The sequence below is a fragment of the Peromyscus californicus genome, unplaced genomic scaffold (genome assembly GCF_007827085.1).
Source record: "Peromyscus californicus insignis strain IS unplaced genomic scaffold, ASM782708v3 Scaffold_21__1_contigs__length_65335640, whole genome shotgun sequence".
NCBI lineage: Eukaryota > Metazoa > Chordata > Mammalia > Rodentia > Cricetidae > Peromyscus > Peromyscus californicus.
In genome coordinates, this window is record NW_026294514.1 from 16915971 (window position 1) to 16934544 (window position 18574).

Genomic DNA, 18574 nt, shown 5'->3' on the forward strand with positions numbered 1-18574 from the left:
TTCATCCCCTAAAGCTCCCAGGACAGAGTTCTGTACCAGGCAGGTGCCTGACAACATATACTTGCGTAAGAAATGGTTTTATCGGTTCTTTTGAAACTAAATGTTGGAATTTTTCTTTACAAGTGGTCCTGGGTACAGGTTAACACTTGACCCATAATTACAAGGAATTTAAAAGCCTCGATCATTCTGCATAACTGTCTACTGATACAGATGGATGATAAGAAGTGACAATTATTTTTTATTAAAACTAGTATGGTAACAGAATTAGGTACCAGGACCAAACTTACGTTTCACGCGTGTGTTTTCCTTTCAAAATTTCACTAGAAACCTACTTTGGTTTTGGGCAATTTTTGTTTCCCTTAACTTGCTGAAGGCACAAGTGTGCCTTACCTTCTTTTACAGCTGTTGTTCCTGGAGCCCAAAGAGCCAAGTGCATGGGGGCTTGGTGGACCCACAGTCTCTGCTCTGTCTTTTGGGGAGGTGTATGGTAGTATGTAAAGTGCTTTGTGTTCAAAATTTAATATTTTCTCCTGTTACTGGAAATAATTGTGTTACTTTTCAAATACCAGTCTGACTAGGGAGTGTTTGTTCGGTCAACTATAGATGTGAGACTTACTGTCTAAAGAGTTGTTTTATTTTAATTTACAGACGCTTGTCCAGATTGGCGCAGCTGAAGACCTACCTGATCTTGTCTACTCAAGGTAATCCACTTTTCAATTTAAAAAAAAAAAAAACAAGCATTCAATCAACCTGGTTCTAGTAGAATTCAAATCTATATAAAAAGACCTATTGACCCATGCAAAGCAGTATAATTCTAGACCCTGGATATATGATCCTTTTAATAATTAAACTTTTATTAGTTCATAAAAAATGTACTGATGTTCTTGGGTCCATTTAGAATCAGCTTGAATATTTTAATTGTGTAATATATGTGTGTTGTCTTCCTACTTCAAGGGATTGGATCTGGTAAGTTGTAGGTGAGGTCCTGGAATGTTAAATTTAAAAAATGTCAGCACGTGCTTCTGATCTGTTGTAAATCACCGTGGCGTGAAAGGTGATAGAAACGGCAGCTGCTGGAGCCCTGGAGTTCAAGGCTGTAAGCTTTCATATTTGTGTATGTGACGTTACACTCATTTTGCCTTCATTTAGTGAATGTTTTAATTAGATAGTTAAGTGCTTAAAACATTTGTTATTTTATAATTTTCAAAGTTTAGTTTTATGTTCTAGGACTCACTTAGGATAAAAATTGTCTTATCTACAAATATAACTATGAGCTTTGTCCTGTTCTCTGGTTTTCAATTAATAAATCAGGTGAATTAATGGGGGGAAGATCCAGTTTTAAAATTTCACATACATTATTTCAGATGCTGGTTTAATTGATTTGTTTTCACTATAAGTGTGGGAAGTCAGAAAAGCAAAGGGTCTCAGTACAGAGTGATAGGTAAGTGAATATTATGATGAGGTGTTGACTTGATAAAGCTTTTGCTCATTTTATTAGTTTTGAGGTTATAATTTAATTTTTCAACCATTGGTTTTAATAGTTACGCTTTTTACATTGTGGAATAATCTTACTCAGAAGTACAGAGCCAGGCTTGGTGGCACAAGCCTGTAATCTCAGTGCTTGAGACGCTAAGGATTAGGAGTCAAAAGGCAGCCCGGGCAATACATCAAGACTGTTTCCACCTTCTTCCTCTAAATACAGCACATTGAATGATTCTGTTGTATATATTCCAACAGACAAGAATGTTTAAATAATTAGAATTAAACTTTTCAGTTTTAACAAAACAGCAAGTACACTGCGTTGAATTTATTAAAATAGCTGCAACAGTGCGTGTGTGTGTGTGTGTGTGTGTGTGCGCGCGTGCGCGCGCGTGCGCGTGTGTGTTGCCAACAAATTAATTGGCTATGTATGGAGATATCTAGGGAATCAATCTCTCTTTTAGCAGAGTAAATGCATATTTATTTAGAAAAGTAAGAACTCCTGAGAGTGGAAAGGACTTCAAGAGAGGAATACCTTTTTATATTATTTTTGCAAAGCCGTAGGGTTTCATATAGAAGCAAAATACAAGCACAGAAGAGACACACTGTAGGGAGCAGTGTAAGACTTACTCTGAAGCCCCCTTTTAAACAGCATGGCGAATCTTTAAAAATGCTGAATCCTAGGCGCTAACTCACTTCTACTGATTCAGAATTTGGGGAATGATTTTAGCATTCAGCTTGATTTTGAACTTGGATATATTATGGAAGACTTATAGTTTTAGGTGCATAAAAACTAGCAAACCATTTATTGGTCAAGAAATCTCAAAAGTACTACTAATAAAAACTCTCAATTGTTTGTGGTTTATACAGTTAGGAAGTTTTGTGATTCAGAGACCACTTCAGTTGTTCTTTATATTTTTAACAACTCTGATAAATTATAATAGAAGCTTTGAGCTGAGCATAAACTGCCACATGACATCTTTACTCTTACGATAGAGAATTAGATGCTCTCTCTGATAGCACAAGTTCAGATAACCTGGAGTTTTTGTTATAAGAACTCGGGAAAATAGTGTTTCAGAAGGGTGTAGTAAGTATATTATAGTAATATGGTCTTTAGAAATCTAGTGCTGTATTATTTCATCTGGAATAATTTTCTGGTAACTCAGAACTATAGAAAATGGATAAGAACCTTCATGGTCTTCAGATAACTGCAGCAAACTGCTCTTTCCAGTGATGCATATTGACTCAGTAGCTGATGTCTGCTTTGTATTATTCTCCTCATCAATAGAAACAGGACAGGTGGAAGTTAGGCATGATGGTGCATGCTTATTATTCCTGTGCTCACGAAGTTGAGGCAGAAGGATTGCGATTTTCAGGCTAGTTTTGGATTACATAGTGAATTCTAGGTCAGCTTAAGGTATATAGTGACCTTCTGCCTCAAAAAACAAACAGGAATGATTTTGAGCTATTTTCCTAATAGTAATAAAGAATTATTGTTTATTATTATTATTATTATTTTTTTATTGCTTCTTTTCTCTTCCTTTGTAGTCTGACCATTTGAGCTCAGCCAGTAGCCTCCTGACTGACTAGTTAAGATGCAGAAAAGACAAGGGTACTGCAGCTATTGCCGTGTGCAGTATCCTAACCTGGAACAGGTGAGAGGTCCCCCACACGATCACACTTAGCACCTTAGATACGAGTTTCTCCTTTCCATTTGATTAGATTGGCTCATTCATTCCCTGAATGGATTTTGTTGAGAATCTGCTGGTTTGCAGATACTGTTTAAGAGTACAAGACTATGATCACGAACAAAAACAAATTTTTTTCATAGAGTTTACAGTATAGTTTAGTAAGAAAATAAGTAATCATATACTTTTAATAAGAAGGTAAACGAGAGAGTGCTGGTTAAGTAGAATGGCCAGATAAGGCTTTTTTTTTTTTTTTTTTTTTTTTTTTAAAGTGACATTTGAATTGGCATTTGAAAGAAGTTCAGTGCCAGGTTTGCATACATATGGAGGAAGAGTTCAGGCAGAGGAAATACCCTGAAGGAGAAGAGTATTATGCTGACCGGAGTCAAGAGGCCAGTATGACTGCAGTGGAAGCTGGACCATAGGTGCCAGGTACCAGGTGAAAAAGGAAGGGTGAGAGAGTCTGTAAAACTCAGTAGGTTCCTGGGCACGGGGCTGCCCGCCTTTAATCCCAGCACAGAGCGGTAGAGGCAGGTATACAGTGAGACCCTGTCTCAGGAAATGTGCAGCCATCCTTGTAGGTTAAGGGGAGAGCAGTAGAGGCAGGTATACAGTGAGACCCTGTCTCAGGAAATGTGCAGCCATCCTTGTAGGTTAAGGGGAGAGCATTGACTTTTATTTATGCCACTGAGGTTGGTGGCCGTCATAGCACTATGAAAAGGGTAACTGTATTACCGAACTCATATTTTAGAAGGATCATTCTGGATGCTGATGAGAGCGTTGGTATGGGGGTTCTTTCCTATTTATTTTGTTGGAATGTAATTCTTTCATTATAAACTTCCCCCCTTAAAGTGAAATTCAGTGACCTTTAGTGTATACACAAAGTGTTATATTGTCTAATTTTCATCTTTAAAAGGAAACCACATACCTACCGAACAGTACCCTTGGATCTCTAACCTCTAGCAACCACTAATCTACTTTCTGTTTCAAAATATTTGACTATCCTGGATATTTCCTCAAAATGGAAGCGTGTGCTTGTGACTTTTGTGCCCGACTTTCCATTTAGCCTAATATATTCAAGGTTCATTCATATCATCGCATGTATTACTACCTCATTATGGCTGAATAATATTCCATTATAAAAGTAATATCACATTTTATTTATTCATTCAACAATTGATGGATGCTTAGGTTGTTTTTACTTTTTTTGGCTACCATGAATATTGTTGCTATGGATATTTGTGTATAATTTTTTTTGTGTGAACATACATTTTCAGTTCTCTTGGGTATATATGTAGGAGTGGAATTGTTGGGTCATATGATAACTTTTTTTTTTGAGGAACTGCCTCACTGTTTTCCAAAGTGGCTCTAGTATTTTATGTTACCTCCAGCAATGCATGAGGGTTCCAGTTTCTCCTCATCCTTGCCAGCACCTATCTCTCTTTTTTTTTTTAATTATCGTCATTTTGTAGATGTGAAGTGATATCTCATTGTGACTTTGATTTGCATTCACCAGTGTCATTAAGCATCTTTTCGTGTGCTTATTGGCTGTTTGTGTCCATGCTTTGGACAAATGCCTATTCAGATCCTATGTCCATGTTTTGGTCCATTTTGTCTTTTTTAACGATGAGTTTTAAGCCTTTCTTCTGGCTAGCAGACCTTTATGAAACAGTGTGACTGTAACACTTTGTCCTACTCTGTGGCTTGTCTTTCCACATTGTTGACGGCATGCTTTGATGCGCAAACATTTTAAATTTTGCTAGGTGTGGTAATGCTTGCCTGCAGTCCCACAATTTAGGAGGCGAAAGCAGGAATATTACAAGTTCCAGGCTAGTTTGGACTACATAGTGAGACCTGTTTCTCCTCTACACCCCCAAACAATTTCAATTTGTTTATGATCTCTTTTCAACATTAAAGACAGTTCTTATGTGCAGTCCAGGCTGGTCTCAGGCTTGAGGAGTCTTCTTCTTTCACCTCAGTGCTTTTCTTTGTGTTGTCTTTGATGAAAGATTGCCCAGCCCAACATCATGAAGATTTATGCCTATATTTTCCTCTAAGAGTTTCACAGTTGCTCTTATAATTAGGTCTTCTGTTCAATTTGAATTAATTTTTATATAGATGAGGGATGGAATCTAGTTTCATTCTTTGGCTTGTGATATCCAGTAATCATTACACTCTCTGTTGGAAAGAGCAGTCTTTCCTGTTCACTTGTCACATCTGTTGAAAAATCAACTACTTCAAATTGTAAGAGTTTATTTCCTTGTTCTCAGTTCTGTTCTATTGGTCTACATATGCATCGTAATGCTAGTACTGTAGTCTTTTAAAAAAAACATTTTAAACTGGCATATAGTAATTGTATGTATTTATCAGATAATTGTGTGATATTTCAGCACATGTATACAATATGTAATGATCAGATCATGATAATTGGCCTGTCATCTCAGACATTTATTATTTCTTTGTACTAGGAACATCTCTCTGTTCTTTTGAAATAGACAGTTAATGTATATCATTATATGATAAAGTAAACCATAGTTACTATTCCTGTTCTGTAGAACATTAGAAGTCATTCCACTTATTCACCTGTCCTTCATCCCCATTAACCCTCCTCTTCCCATCCTTCTGTCCTTGTCAAGCTTGGGTGACCACTCTATCCACCCATCTGTCTGTGGACACCTGTAGTGATTCCTTTTTTGGCCATTGTGAATATTCTAGAGTAAACGGAAGAATGCCGATGTTGCCTTGGCATACAGATTTTATTTCTTCTAGCTATGCATCAGTAGTGGGATTTTCTATTATAAGAGGTTCTGTGTTTAGTTTTCCAGGGAACCTCTGTCCTGTTTTCTGTAATGGTTCTACGTTTAACATTAGTCTTATAGTATTGCTCCTCCTCTGCCACATCCCATTAGAACTTGCCATTTTAAAAATCTTTTTCTTAGTAGCCCTTCTTACAGGATTGAGAAGATAGTTTATTGTCTTGATTTATAGTTACTTGATGATTAATGATATCTAACTTTTTCGTATATTAGTTTGCTGTTTGTATATTGTATATTATTTTTTAAATGTGTCTATACACAGGATATTTGCCCATTTTCAAAATAAATTATATTTTGCTGTTGAGTTGTTTGAGTCCCTTATATATTCTAGAATGAATCCTTTGGGTGGCTAGATATGGTGGCTCGTGCCTTCTCAGCAGTTAGGAAGTGTAGAAGCAAGAGTATCAGGAGATGAAGGCTAGCCTTAACTACATAATGAGTTTGCGACAAGGCAGAGATACATGAGATCATATCTCAAAAAAACCACTGCCACCACCAAAAACCAATAGTAAAGTAAGAATCGTTGGCTGGTGAAGTAGCTTGATGGAACACCTGCCACACAAACTTAAGGACTGAGTTTGAATCTCTAGAACACTGTAGAGCAAGTCATGGCAGTGTGCTTCTGTACTTGGAGCCAATCTGTGCCAAGACAGGAGGAGGCAAGGCAAAGAATGATGTGTGGCAGTGAACAAGTACTGGGCAGAGACCCTGACTTCAAACAAGGTAGAAGGAGAGAGCTGGCACCTGAGGTTGTCCTCTGACTTCCATATGTGCACCATGGCATGTTCATGCCTCTTGTGTTTTCTTCCAGTAGTTTCATAGTTTTGGGTCTTAACACTTACGAGGAGTGTGTCTTAGTTATTGTTCCATTGCTGGGAAGACACACCATAACCAAAGCAGCTCTTCATTTTATTTACTTATTATTTATTTATTCATTCATTCATTCATGCATGCATTCATTCATTTATTTATTTTTGTTTTTTTGAGACAGGGTTTCTGTGTGTAGTTTTGGTGCCTCTCCTGGATCTCACTTTGTAGACCAGACTGGCCTTGAACTCACAGAGATACACCTGGCTCTGCCTCCCAAGTGCTGGGATTAAAGGCGAGTGCCACCACCGCCCAGCCTCAAAGCAACTCTTTTTTTTTTTTAAAGATTTATTTATTTATTATGTACACAATGTTCTGCCTGCATGTATGCCTGCAGGCCAGAAAATGGCACCAGATCTCATTACAGATGGTTGTGAGCCACCATGTGGGTGCTGGGAATTGAACTCAGGACCTCTGGAAGAACAGCCAGTGCTGTTATCTTCTGAGCCACCTCTCCAGCCCAGTTTCACTCTCTTCACATTTTGTGACTTTCGTTGTAGAGATCACTTATGTCTTTGGTTACTTCATCCGTCGGTGGTAGTATTATTATTACTACTGTTGGTAGTATTATTATTATTACTACTGTTGGTAGCTTTCTTGGTAAACTTTTAACAATGTGTAGAACAGCTGCTTTTTGCATGTTTTTGTATCCTGCACTTTTATTGAATTTGTTTTTCAGTTTTAAAATATTTTAATGGGGTCTAGTTTGTTTGTTTTTTTCTTTCCTAGTCAGTAAAATTATGTCATTTGGGGCTGAAGAGATGGCTCAGTAGGTGAGTGATTGCTGCTCTTGTGGAGGACCTGGTTTTGGTTCTCAGTACCTACATGGCTGTAACTTCAGTTTCAGGGGGTCTGACACTCTTTTCTGGTCTCCATGTGTACCAGGCATGCATGTGGTGCACACACATACATGCAGGCAAAACACCTATACACCTATAAATAAATCTTTTTATTTTTTTAAAGATTGCCATCTACAAATGAATAATTTAACACATGTGCATGTAGGTAACTTTTAGTCTGTTTCTGCTGTTTGCTATTTATTTCCTCTTACTGCTATGAGTTTGGTGTGTTCTTAATTCTTTTTTGTTTGTTTTAGATTTATTTATTTTATATATATGAGTGCTCTATCTGCATATATGACTTTATGCCAGAAGAGAGCATCAGATCCCATAAGAGATGGTTGTAAGCCTCCACGTGCTTGCTGGGAATTGAACTCATGACCTCTGGAAGAGCAGCCAGTGCTCTTAACAGCTGAGCCATCTCTCCAGCCCATGTTCTTGATTCTTTTAGGTTGTTGATTTGTGGTGGTATTTAAACATTTTTTTAAATGTGAGCTGTAATGCATTATAAACTTTCATCTGTATTGCTTTTGCTTCATCCCATAGGCTGTAGTGTGCTATTCCAATTTCAGTTTGTTTTAAGACATTTAAAATTTTCTTTTGATTTCTTCTTTGACCCATGAACATCTTTAATTTCCATGTCCTTGTGTAGTTTCTGAAGATACTCTTTATTGCTAGTTTTATTCAATTCTGATCAGATACATGTGCTGATTTTATTTTTTTTAAAATTTGTTGAGAATGTCCCACATGTTGATAATGAGAATAATGCTTTTCTGTGGGTGTTGGATGAACTGTTTTGTAAATGTCTGTCTGGACCCTTTGGTCTGTAATATATAAACAGTTTCTTTATATAATATATAAAGAAAAATATTATGTAATATATAATCATATAATCATAAAAAATATATTATGTAATATATAATCAGCTTCTTTATAGTTTTTGTGTAGATGGTCTTTCCACTGATGGAAGTGGGATTTTGAGTTCCCATTACTGTACCAGAATCTCCTTTTAGATCTAATATTTAGAGCTAATTATATACTATATATAATTTTTAGGTGGTTTATTTGTGGTGGCATTTATTTTAAACATACATATATATATACTATATATAGTATATATATATATTATTTCCTTTTATTGAGTTGAATTTTTTGTCATTATGTCTTGTTTCCCCAGTTTTTGACTCCAAGTCTATTGATACTGATACAAATATGGGTACTCCTGCCTGGTTTTGTTTACATGGTCTGTCTTTTTTTCTGTCCCTCACCTCTAGGAAGTGTTGTCACTTTACTGATGAAATAAGTTTCTTAGAGCAACATAACATTGAGTCTTTTTTGAAAAATTCCTATTGAGCCAGTCTACATCCTTTCTTTTGAGAATTGGATGTTGTTCAAGCTTGTTATTGACAAGTAATGATACACTCTTGTTATATTTTTAATGTTTTTTCCTAATTTTTGGTATATGTTTTGTTCCCTACTCATTTTTGTGGTTTGATGATCTTCTGTATGATTCTTCTCTTGTATATCTGAACAACTGTTGAGTTTTATATTTGCATATTTTATGATGCTAGTGGTCTTTACTTTTAGTGTAGAACTCTAACAGACATTTCTTTTAGGGATGGATGGACTGATGGTGGGGAATTACTGCAGTTTTTGTGTTTTGGAAAGACTATATTTCTCAAGGATAGCTTTGCTGGGTATAGTACTGGTTGGATTTTTTGTTTGTTTGTTTGTTTTCTTTTTTTTATTTGAATATTTTTCATCCTATAAGGTTTCTGCTGACAAATTTTCTTAGTCTAGTGGTAATTACCTTTTATGTGATTTGATGCTTTTCTGTTGCTATCTTTAGAATTCTCTTATTTTTAGCAACTTGACAGTGATGACTGGGAGCTATTTGTCATCTTTCTGTACCATAACAAAATACTTGAGATAGTCGACTTACATAGAGAAGTTTGGTTTGGGTTCTCAGTTTGGAGACACTTTAGTCTGTAATTGATAGGTTCTATTACTGTGGGCTTGTGGTGACACAACACAGCTTGGCATGGAGTGTAGTGACACAAGCTGTGGAGTGGGAAAAACAGACAAAACAACGGGACTCCTAAATGTTCACTGGAGGCATTTTCTGAGTGACCTAAAACCTCCGGTTTAGACCCCCACCTTTTAAGGGTTCTGATAGTATCAAACTAAAGACTAACCTTTCAGTATGTGAGTCTTTGAAAAGCATTCAAGATCTCATCTTGTAGTACATACAACCTTTTTTGGGTCAAGTTTCAGAGGTCCTTTGATCAGCCATATCTTTGCTAAGATAGACAGTTTTAGTCTGTTAGGTTGAATAGGTTTTCTGTCTTTTTTAGAACACAGATATACCACCATTTCCCCATTTCATCGTCCCCACTAAACACCATAGGCTTTCTCTGTTCTTCAGTTTTTTTTCCCTAAGGTTGGGTTCTTCAGAAAGGCAGGCAGATTCTGATAGGGATTGTGTTGCTTCTGCAGAGGAATTTGTGGAGTATCCATCTTAGCACTGAGCCTTCCAATTTGTGAGCAGGGAGAATGTATTTCCATTGTATACAGCTTCTTAAAAACCTTTCAACCTCATCTTGTGCTTTTCAGGGTACAGTTAAATTTATTCATTAATATTGTTGATGCTATTGTTTTGGTAAATATACTTTTGTTTATCTCTAGTGTATAGAACTATAATTACTTTTTAAAATATTGCTCTTACATCATGCAACTTTGTAGAACTTACTAGTTCTAATTTTTTTGGTGAGTCCTTAAGACTTTTTGTGTATAAGATTCTTCCATGTACAAAGTCATCACACTAGTTTTTTAATCTGGATCCTCTTTTTCTTTCCTTGAACCTCTCTAATTTAGTAAGTATCTAGTAGAAGTGGCGAGAATAGATATCTCTTGTCTCTCTTGATCTTAGGGAGAAAGCTTTCATCCTGTCAATATTAAATATGATACATAGTGTGGTTTTATATAGAAGACCTTGTTAGATTTAGGAAATGATCTTCTGTTCCCAGTTTATTTCCTAGTTTATTGAATGTTTCCTTATGAAAGAGTGCAGGATTTGTCACATGCATATATGTTATATAAGTGTAGTAGCTCAGGCTGCCATAATAAAACATGGTAGTACTAGCTGGCTTAAGCAACTTGAGTTTTTTTCTTACTGTTCTAAAGGCTAGGAAGTCCAAGAGTAAGATACTAGCTGACTTATTTATCTACTTTCCTAGCTTGTACATGGCTGCCTTCTCAATGTGTCTTCCCTTGTGCAGGGAGGATAATCTCTCTTCCTCTTATAAGGTCAACAATCAATGCTGTATTAGAACTTCATCCTTTTGGTGTCATTTAATCCTAATTCCTTAAATTGTATCTAGATTTAGTCATATTAGGGTTTTGGTTAGTTGTGGGTCAGTGTGTAGCACAGACTGGTTTTTTGGATGTTACCCTACTCTTAACATTCCTGGATAGATCTTACTTGGTTAGGGCATACAGTTAGTTCTCTTTTGATGTTGCTGGATTTTGTTTGTTAATAATTTTTAAGGATTTTTACATATATATTTGTAAGGAGTATTGGTGTGTGACTTTCTTGTGGTGTCTTTTGTGTCATTTTGGTATTAGGGTACTAACAGTTTCATAGACTGAAGTGAATAGTGTGCCCTTCTGTTTTTGTTGAAAGAATTTCACTGACTGTTGTGTATGTTTTGACACAAGTACTCATGGTAGTAGTAGCTACCGTTTTCTGACCAGGGTTGTTCATTTAGAAGTGTCTCAAGTTTTTCTTCCCGATCTAAGCTGTAACTTTGTGTATGTGAAACAGTTTATAAGGATGTTCTGGTTTTATAAATGCTGACTTGTTTTTATCTTAGATGATATCTAAGATAACTGTATAATATGTGGTGGCATTTGTCTTCTTTATCTAATAGAAATCAATTAATTTCATAGTAAAAAGTTTTTTGTTGTGATTTTTTTTAACCCCTCTACTCTTTTAAATTTTTTTTTAATGCTGGTCATAAACATGAGGCAGAAAATAAATGAAGTCTCTTTATCTTTCTCTTATGAATGATGAATTGTTTCATTACATGACTGGACTTGTTGAACCTTTGGCAGTTTTCAAACATTACTTCTTTAACTACAGGTTCTATTCAATAAAGATTTGATGCCTTTTTTTTTTTTGCCTAACATTTAAAGTATTTTTTATTCATTTGGACACTCTTGCACTAAATTGGAACTTAAAAACACTCTGTTGTTGACAGCCAGGATAATTTGTATTAACTTTGAAAGCTTGGAAAAAATATATATATGTGTGTGTATATATGCATATATATGTATAGACACACATATATATATTTCAAGGCTTTGGAAAACTACTAAGGCAGTGAAGAAATATGGGGCCAAGACCTAGTGGAGTATTCGATAGAAAACAATGGGAGCCAAAAGAAAAAAAACAACCGCCAACCTAGAATTCTCTACTCAATAAGTATAACTTTTAAACATAAGGTAAAATAAAAATATTTTCAGGAAACAAAAATTAAGGGAATTTGTCACCAGCAGACTCTCACTAAAGGAAAAACTAAAAGGAGTTCTTCAGGCAGAAGGAAAATGATTCCAGATGGAAGCTCAGAGCTATCAGGAAGTAATGAAGAACAATGGACAGGTAAATATGTAGGCAATCAATAAATCATGTTTGTGGGATTAAGAGCGATGTAGGTTGGGAGGGTAGTAAGTGGAGTTAATTTCTAAGGATCTTACATGGTTTAAGGAGAGAATAAGGTAGTTAGTAATTGTAGACTTTGATAGTTTAGACTTGTCATTTGTCCCTACTAGTAGACTGTGAAGAGAGTCTGTAACTACCGAGCTAACAAAATGGGGAAATTAGAATAATGAAGAGGAAGAAAGAAGAGAGAAAATACCCATAAGAATAATAAATAACAGACTGCCAAGTATGCCTAAGTGAAAATAGACTTACTGCTTCAATTAAAATATATTCAGTGACTAGAGTGTGTGCGCGTGTCTCCTGCTGTGGTAGAGCACTTGCCTGCTCTAGATGACAGCAACTCGAAGGAAAAACTAGAGCTCTGTTTAATTCTTTATGGGAGACCTTAGTCACAGAAGTAAGAAAGGAAAAGATAAAAATGACTAAATGATCAAGATAATTGGGTAAGAAGCTAAAAAGCAGTTAGTTGTCATAACATGATGATGGACTAGAAAACAAAAAATAGATAAACTATTAGAATTAATGAGTTTAAAAGCTTGTTGGAGCTGGATGTGGTAGTGCATGCCTGTGGTCCTAACTTCTGGAGAGCTGAAGTAGGAGGATCATTTGAGTCTTTCTGTGCATTTGGCATCAGCCTGGGCACCATGGGGGAGCCTTTGGCTAAAAAACAAACCAAAAAACCAAGGTGGTTGGAACAACAGAAAAAGTCATATTCATATATGCAGATACTCTGAAGAAAATGAGATCTAAAGATAGCATTTACAGTAACATCCATGAAAATAAAATTCTGAGGAATAATTATAACATATGTATAAAATCTTTACATACAGTCTGTAAACACTGAAGGCTGAGGATTTAGCTCAGTGATAGCATGCCTGCTTTAGCATGCTTTAGGCTAGGTTTAATCCCCAGCACTGGGCAGGAGAGGGACGTAATATTTTCATGGATTGAAAGAGTTAATATTAAAAATGTCCAATTTCCCCAAATTATTGTACTTATCCAATGAAATTACAGTGAAAATCACATAAATTAATGAAAATTAAGCCAATATAAATATGGAAATGAAAAAGATGAGTACTAGAATTAAAGAAGATCTGAGTGAGATGGTGTATAGTAGCAGCGAACCATTCTTTCTCCCCTTTACTCATTAGACAAGGCAGTCTTGGTGCAAAGGTAGAAAGAGCATAGAGGCAGAGTCCAGAGATGGAGGAGTGTGTGGAATGGATCGGGGGCAAAGGCGACGCTGCAGAGCAGCCGGGAACAAGACTTGCTGCAGGTAGATGCTGATGTGCCTGCTGAGTAACTAGTTGGGAAAAAAATGAAAGTGTTGTTGAATCATCTTGTGTGTAAAAATCATCCCAAATGAATTATAGATGTGAATGTTGGAAGCAACATAATAAAGGAACTAATAACAGACTGGAGAAACACTTTATAACTTGTGAGGAAGAGCTTTCTGTTAACAAAATACATTGAAAGAAAATTAAAGTGGCTGCAATAAAATTAAGAAGGTGGTAGATGGTTAAAAAAGTGAGAAGACAAGACCAGGTACAGGAAGGCAGTGAGAAGACCAGGTACAGAAAGGAAGTGAGAAGACCAGACCAGCTACAGGAAGGAAGTGAGAAGACCAGACCAGCCACAGAAAGGAAGTGAGAAGACCAGACCAGCTACAGAAAGGAAGTGAGAAGACAAGACCAGCTACAGGAAGGAAGTGAGAAGACCAGACCAGCTACAGAAAGGAAGTGAGAAGACAAGACCAGCTACAGGAAGGAAGTGAGAAGACCAGACCAACTACAGAAAGGAAGTGAGAAGACCAGCTACAGAAAGAAAGTGAGAAGACAAGAGCAGCTACAGGAAGGAAGTGAGAAGACCAGACCAGCTACAGGAAGGAAGTAAGAAGACAAGACCAGCTACAGGAAGGAAGTGAAAAGACCAGACCAGCTACAGAAAGGAAGTGAGAAGACAAGGCCAGCTACAGGAAGGAAGTGAAAAGACAAGACCAGCTACAGGAAGGAAGTGAGAAGACGAGCTACAGGAAGGAAGTGAGAAGACCAGACCAGCTACAGGAAGGAAGTGAGAAGACAAGACCAGCTACAGGAAGGAAGTGAGAAGACAAGACCAGCTACAGGAAGGAAGTGAAAAGACCAGCTACAGAAAGGAAGTGAGAAGACAAGACCAGCTACAGGAAGGAAGTGAGAAGACCAGACCAACTACAGAAAGGAAGTGAGAAGACAAGACCAGCTACAGAAAGGAAGTGAGAAGACAAGACCAGCTACAGGAAGGAAGTGAGAAGACCAGACCAGCTACAGAAAGGAAGTGAGAAGACAAGACCAGCTACAGGAAGGAAGTGAGAAGACCAGACCAACTACAGAAAGGAAGTGAGAAGACAAGACCAGCTACAGAAAGGAAGTGAGAAGACAAGACCAGCTACAGGAAGGAAGTGAGAAGACAAGACCAGCTACAGGAAGGAAGTGAGAAGACCAGACCAGCTACAGAAAGGAAGTGAGAAGACAAGACCAGCTACAGGAAGGAAGTGAGAAGACCAGACCAACTATAGAAAGGAAGTGAGACAATAAGACCGGCTACAGAAAGGAAGATGATACTTGAAAGAAGAGATTGTGTCCAGAATAAATAAATTCTACAAGTTAATAGAGAAGACATCTATTTGAAAAACAGGAAGAGGAGCTGGCATGGTGGCATTTGCTTGTAACCCAACATTTTGGAGACAAGGATACTGAATTCAAGGCTAACCTGAGCTACGTAATGAAGACCCCATCTTTGAAAAAAAAAAAAAAAGGACATCAGGAAGAAATTTGAATGGAGCCATAATTAGACACAATCTGGACTGCCAGCAAAAATGAAAAGCTGTCAATCAGATTATGGATTAAGACCACAATATATGGCATTGAACACCTTCCACAATAGCTAAAATGTAAAAAAGAGAATAGTAAGTGTTGATGATGAAGGAGAGCAATGCAAAGATAAAGATATACTGTTGGTTGAGGCATAAGTTGTTCCAACTACTTTGGAAAACTAGATACTGAAGCTAAACATACATGCACTGTATGGCACAGAAATTCTACTCCTAGTAATCTATCCCCCAAAATACATGTGCCTTGTCACACAAGACAACAAGGTTCTTTGCAGGATTCTTTATAATATCCAAAATCTATCAAGAGCAGAATGCACAAAATAGGATACATTCATACAACAGAGTTCAGGTGTGTACATGAAGATGAACAGAAGACAACTAATGTTGAATAATAATATAAATGCAGTGTTGAATGAGAGGAGCTCAGTGCAAAAGAATACATTTTGTATGGTGTCATTTATATATATTTCAGAACCTTTCAAAACTACAGTATCAGAAATCAGGGTTATAGTTACACTTGGCTAAGAGAGAAGGGCTGTTAGATTGGTATGGGGCAGTAGAGGGTTTTCTAGGTGCTATATTTGTGGATAGATGGTTATGGATGTGTTAGTTCTGTGATGGTGTAGTGCACTACATACAAGTATTTTGTGTGTTTTATGTGATCTCTGTTGAAAAATTCTCAGTGAACCCATGTGGGGCATGTATAATGTGGCTCTTGTAGCTCACACAGGCGCACTTCTCCATTCACATTGCTCTTCTTTGTTGGCCTTAGCAGAGAGGACAAGGTTGGATTTTAGTGGAATCTTTGTTCCCTTGTGCACTTGTCCTCTTTATTACCAGCAGTCTAGCTCTGGTGATGGGTACTGGACAGTAGGGGAGTTTGTAGCGAGAGGATTTTGAGACTGGCATACTTGATTTTCCTGGGGCTAAGGTAATATTGCAGGAAGAGTCTCACATCAGCATGATGGGAAATAATTCCAAGAGTTGTAACAGTGGTCAGGAACTAGCAACCTTTTTTTTTTGTTTTTTGTTTTGTTTTGTTTTTTAAATAGTACCTTAACTATGATATATGAAAACATGATTTTTCTTAAGTATTGATAAAGCATGTTATTGTATTATAAAGAACATGTGATTAATATGCCATTTATACTAGCTATGTGACAGTGAAAAGCACATAAACTGCAGTTTGACTCACATTCAAATCCTGGCTTTGTTGTTTGCTGGGTACTGAACCTAAGGTGGTTTGCTTTTATTTTTTTATTTTTTGTGCCCCACTCTCTTTGTGTCAAAAGAGGGCACTGTTCTTGCGGAGTGAAATGCAGTGAGCTTTTTAGAGGGATTGAATAGCCCTGTGTGTGGCATTTGGTCCGTTTCAGCCTGCATTAGAGTCCTTCTTACTGTGTTGCTAATCCACTAATACTAGTATCTGTGTAAAGCTGAAGACTTTAATGTGCTTACACTAATATTCTGCCAAGGCAGGATTCTTCTTAATCACTGAAGGAAAAGAAATGAAGGGTTTTGAGTTAATCTTTGTTCTTTTTTAATACCATAATCCAACCCTGTTCTCTCTTTTCAGTTTTTTTTTATTGTAAAAATACTCATTGGAAAATATAAAAATTGTAAGAAAAATTAAAAATTATCCAAAACTATATCATTTAAAAGTATACTTTTAAGATTTTAGTACATTTTCTTCCATTTGCTTATCTGTATATTTTTAAACTATAGTTTGAGATATAGCCACACATATGATTTTTTTTTAATACTTAGCATTTCTTTATGTTATTATGGTTTCTTTATTATTTTAGGTAGCTGCATGGTATTACATCTTAATGTACACTGTCATTTAAGGATATTTTTACGCAATTTCCTGTTGAATACTATATGGTGTGCTAAGGTTCTTTTTTGATATCATCCTTAGGATGGATTTAGAGGAATGTGACAACTATATTTAGGGAGACACACTGTTATGGTGTTAGATACATGTATTAGAAGTGCTATATGGAAAGAATGTCAACTTCTGCAAGAAATACATACCTGAGTCCATATTGTGCTACCATGAGTAGCAGTTACTCATTTACAATCCCCCCTGTTTCTCTTTGTAGCACTTGTTTAGTGCTCAGCACAGAAGCCTGACCAGACAGAGCCGTCGTCGGACAGCTACCAGTAGCACTTTGATGGAACGCTTCCTGCAGGATGTACTTCGACACCACCCATACAATTATCAAGACAACAACGGGTAAGGTAGTTCAGTGGAATATTATGTTTGTGTCAGTGTCACAGTCCACCCACCCTACCATCTTGCTTTGTAGCCCAGACTAGCTTCACACTGTTTTCAGGAGATGAGATTATATGAATGCCACCATACCTACTTTTTAAGGTCTGTAATTGAATTAAAAAATAGGAAGTACAGCCAGGCAGTGGTGGTGCAGATCTTTAATCCCAGCACTCAGGAAGAAAAAAAACCAGGTGGATTTCTGTCAGTTGAGGCCAGCCTGGTCTACAAAGCAATTTCCAGGACAGCCCAGGGTACATAGAGAAACCCTGTCTTGAAAGATCAAAAAAAGAAAAAAGAAATGCAAAATTTTTTGTTTTTATGGAACTAGGGATTGAACCTCAGGGCTCAAACATGCCAGGCAAACACTTTACTATGGATGTATTCTCAGCTCTGTAGTGAACTGTCTTATTTAACCAATAAAAACAAATAATTGGAAATGAAAGTTATTGAATACAATTTTGTTTTCTTAAGAAATTTTTAAACTTTATTGTCTTTATTAAGAAATTTTTTATTCATTTTACATACCAACCACCTATCCCCCTCTCATCCCTTTTCCCCCTTACCCCCCAGCCCACCCCCATCCCCTCCTCTGAAAAAGTAAGGCCTCCCATGGGGAGTCAGCAACACCTGGTACATTCAGTTGAGGCAGATCCAAGCCCCTCCTCCCTGCATCAAGGCTGTGCAAGGTCTCCCACCATAGGTAATGGGCTCCAAAAATCCAGTTCATGCCCCAGGGATAGATCCTGATCCCGCTGCCGGGAGCCTCTCTTATAGACCCAGCTACACAACTATCTCACTTAGTCCAGTCCCATGGAGGCTCCACAGCTGTTAGTCTAAAGTTCATGAGTTCCCACTAGTTTGGTTTGCTTGTCTCTGTAGGTTTCCCCATCATGATCTTGATGCCCCTTGCTGATAGAATCCCTCTTCCCTCTCTTTGACGGGACTCTTGGAGTTCAGCCTGGTACTTTGCTGTGGATCTCTGCATCTGCTTCCATCAGTTACTGGGTGAAGGCTCTATGAT

At 37.1% G+C, this 18574-nt stretch overlaps 1 protein-coding gene across 1 annotated transcript in view; it reads left to right on the top strand.

Moving 5' to 3' along the window:
- Zdbf2 (zinc finger DBF-type containing 2) overlaps positions 1–18574 on the top strand; it is a 45527-nt gene that overhangs the window by 3945 nt on the left and 23008 nt on the right. The window contains 5 exon segments of the mRNA XM_052749645.1: positions 649–701; positions 3028–3134; positions 12214–12321; positions 12323–12349; positions 17381–17514. Coding sequence (XP_052605605.1) covers positions 3075–3134; positions 12214–12321; positions 12323–12349; positions 17381–17514 — 329 coding nt within the window. The 5' untranslated portion in view covers positions 649–701; positions 3028–3074.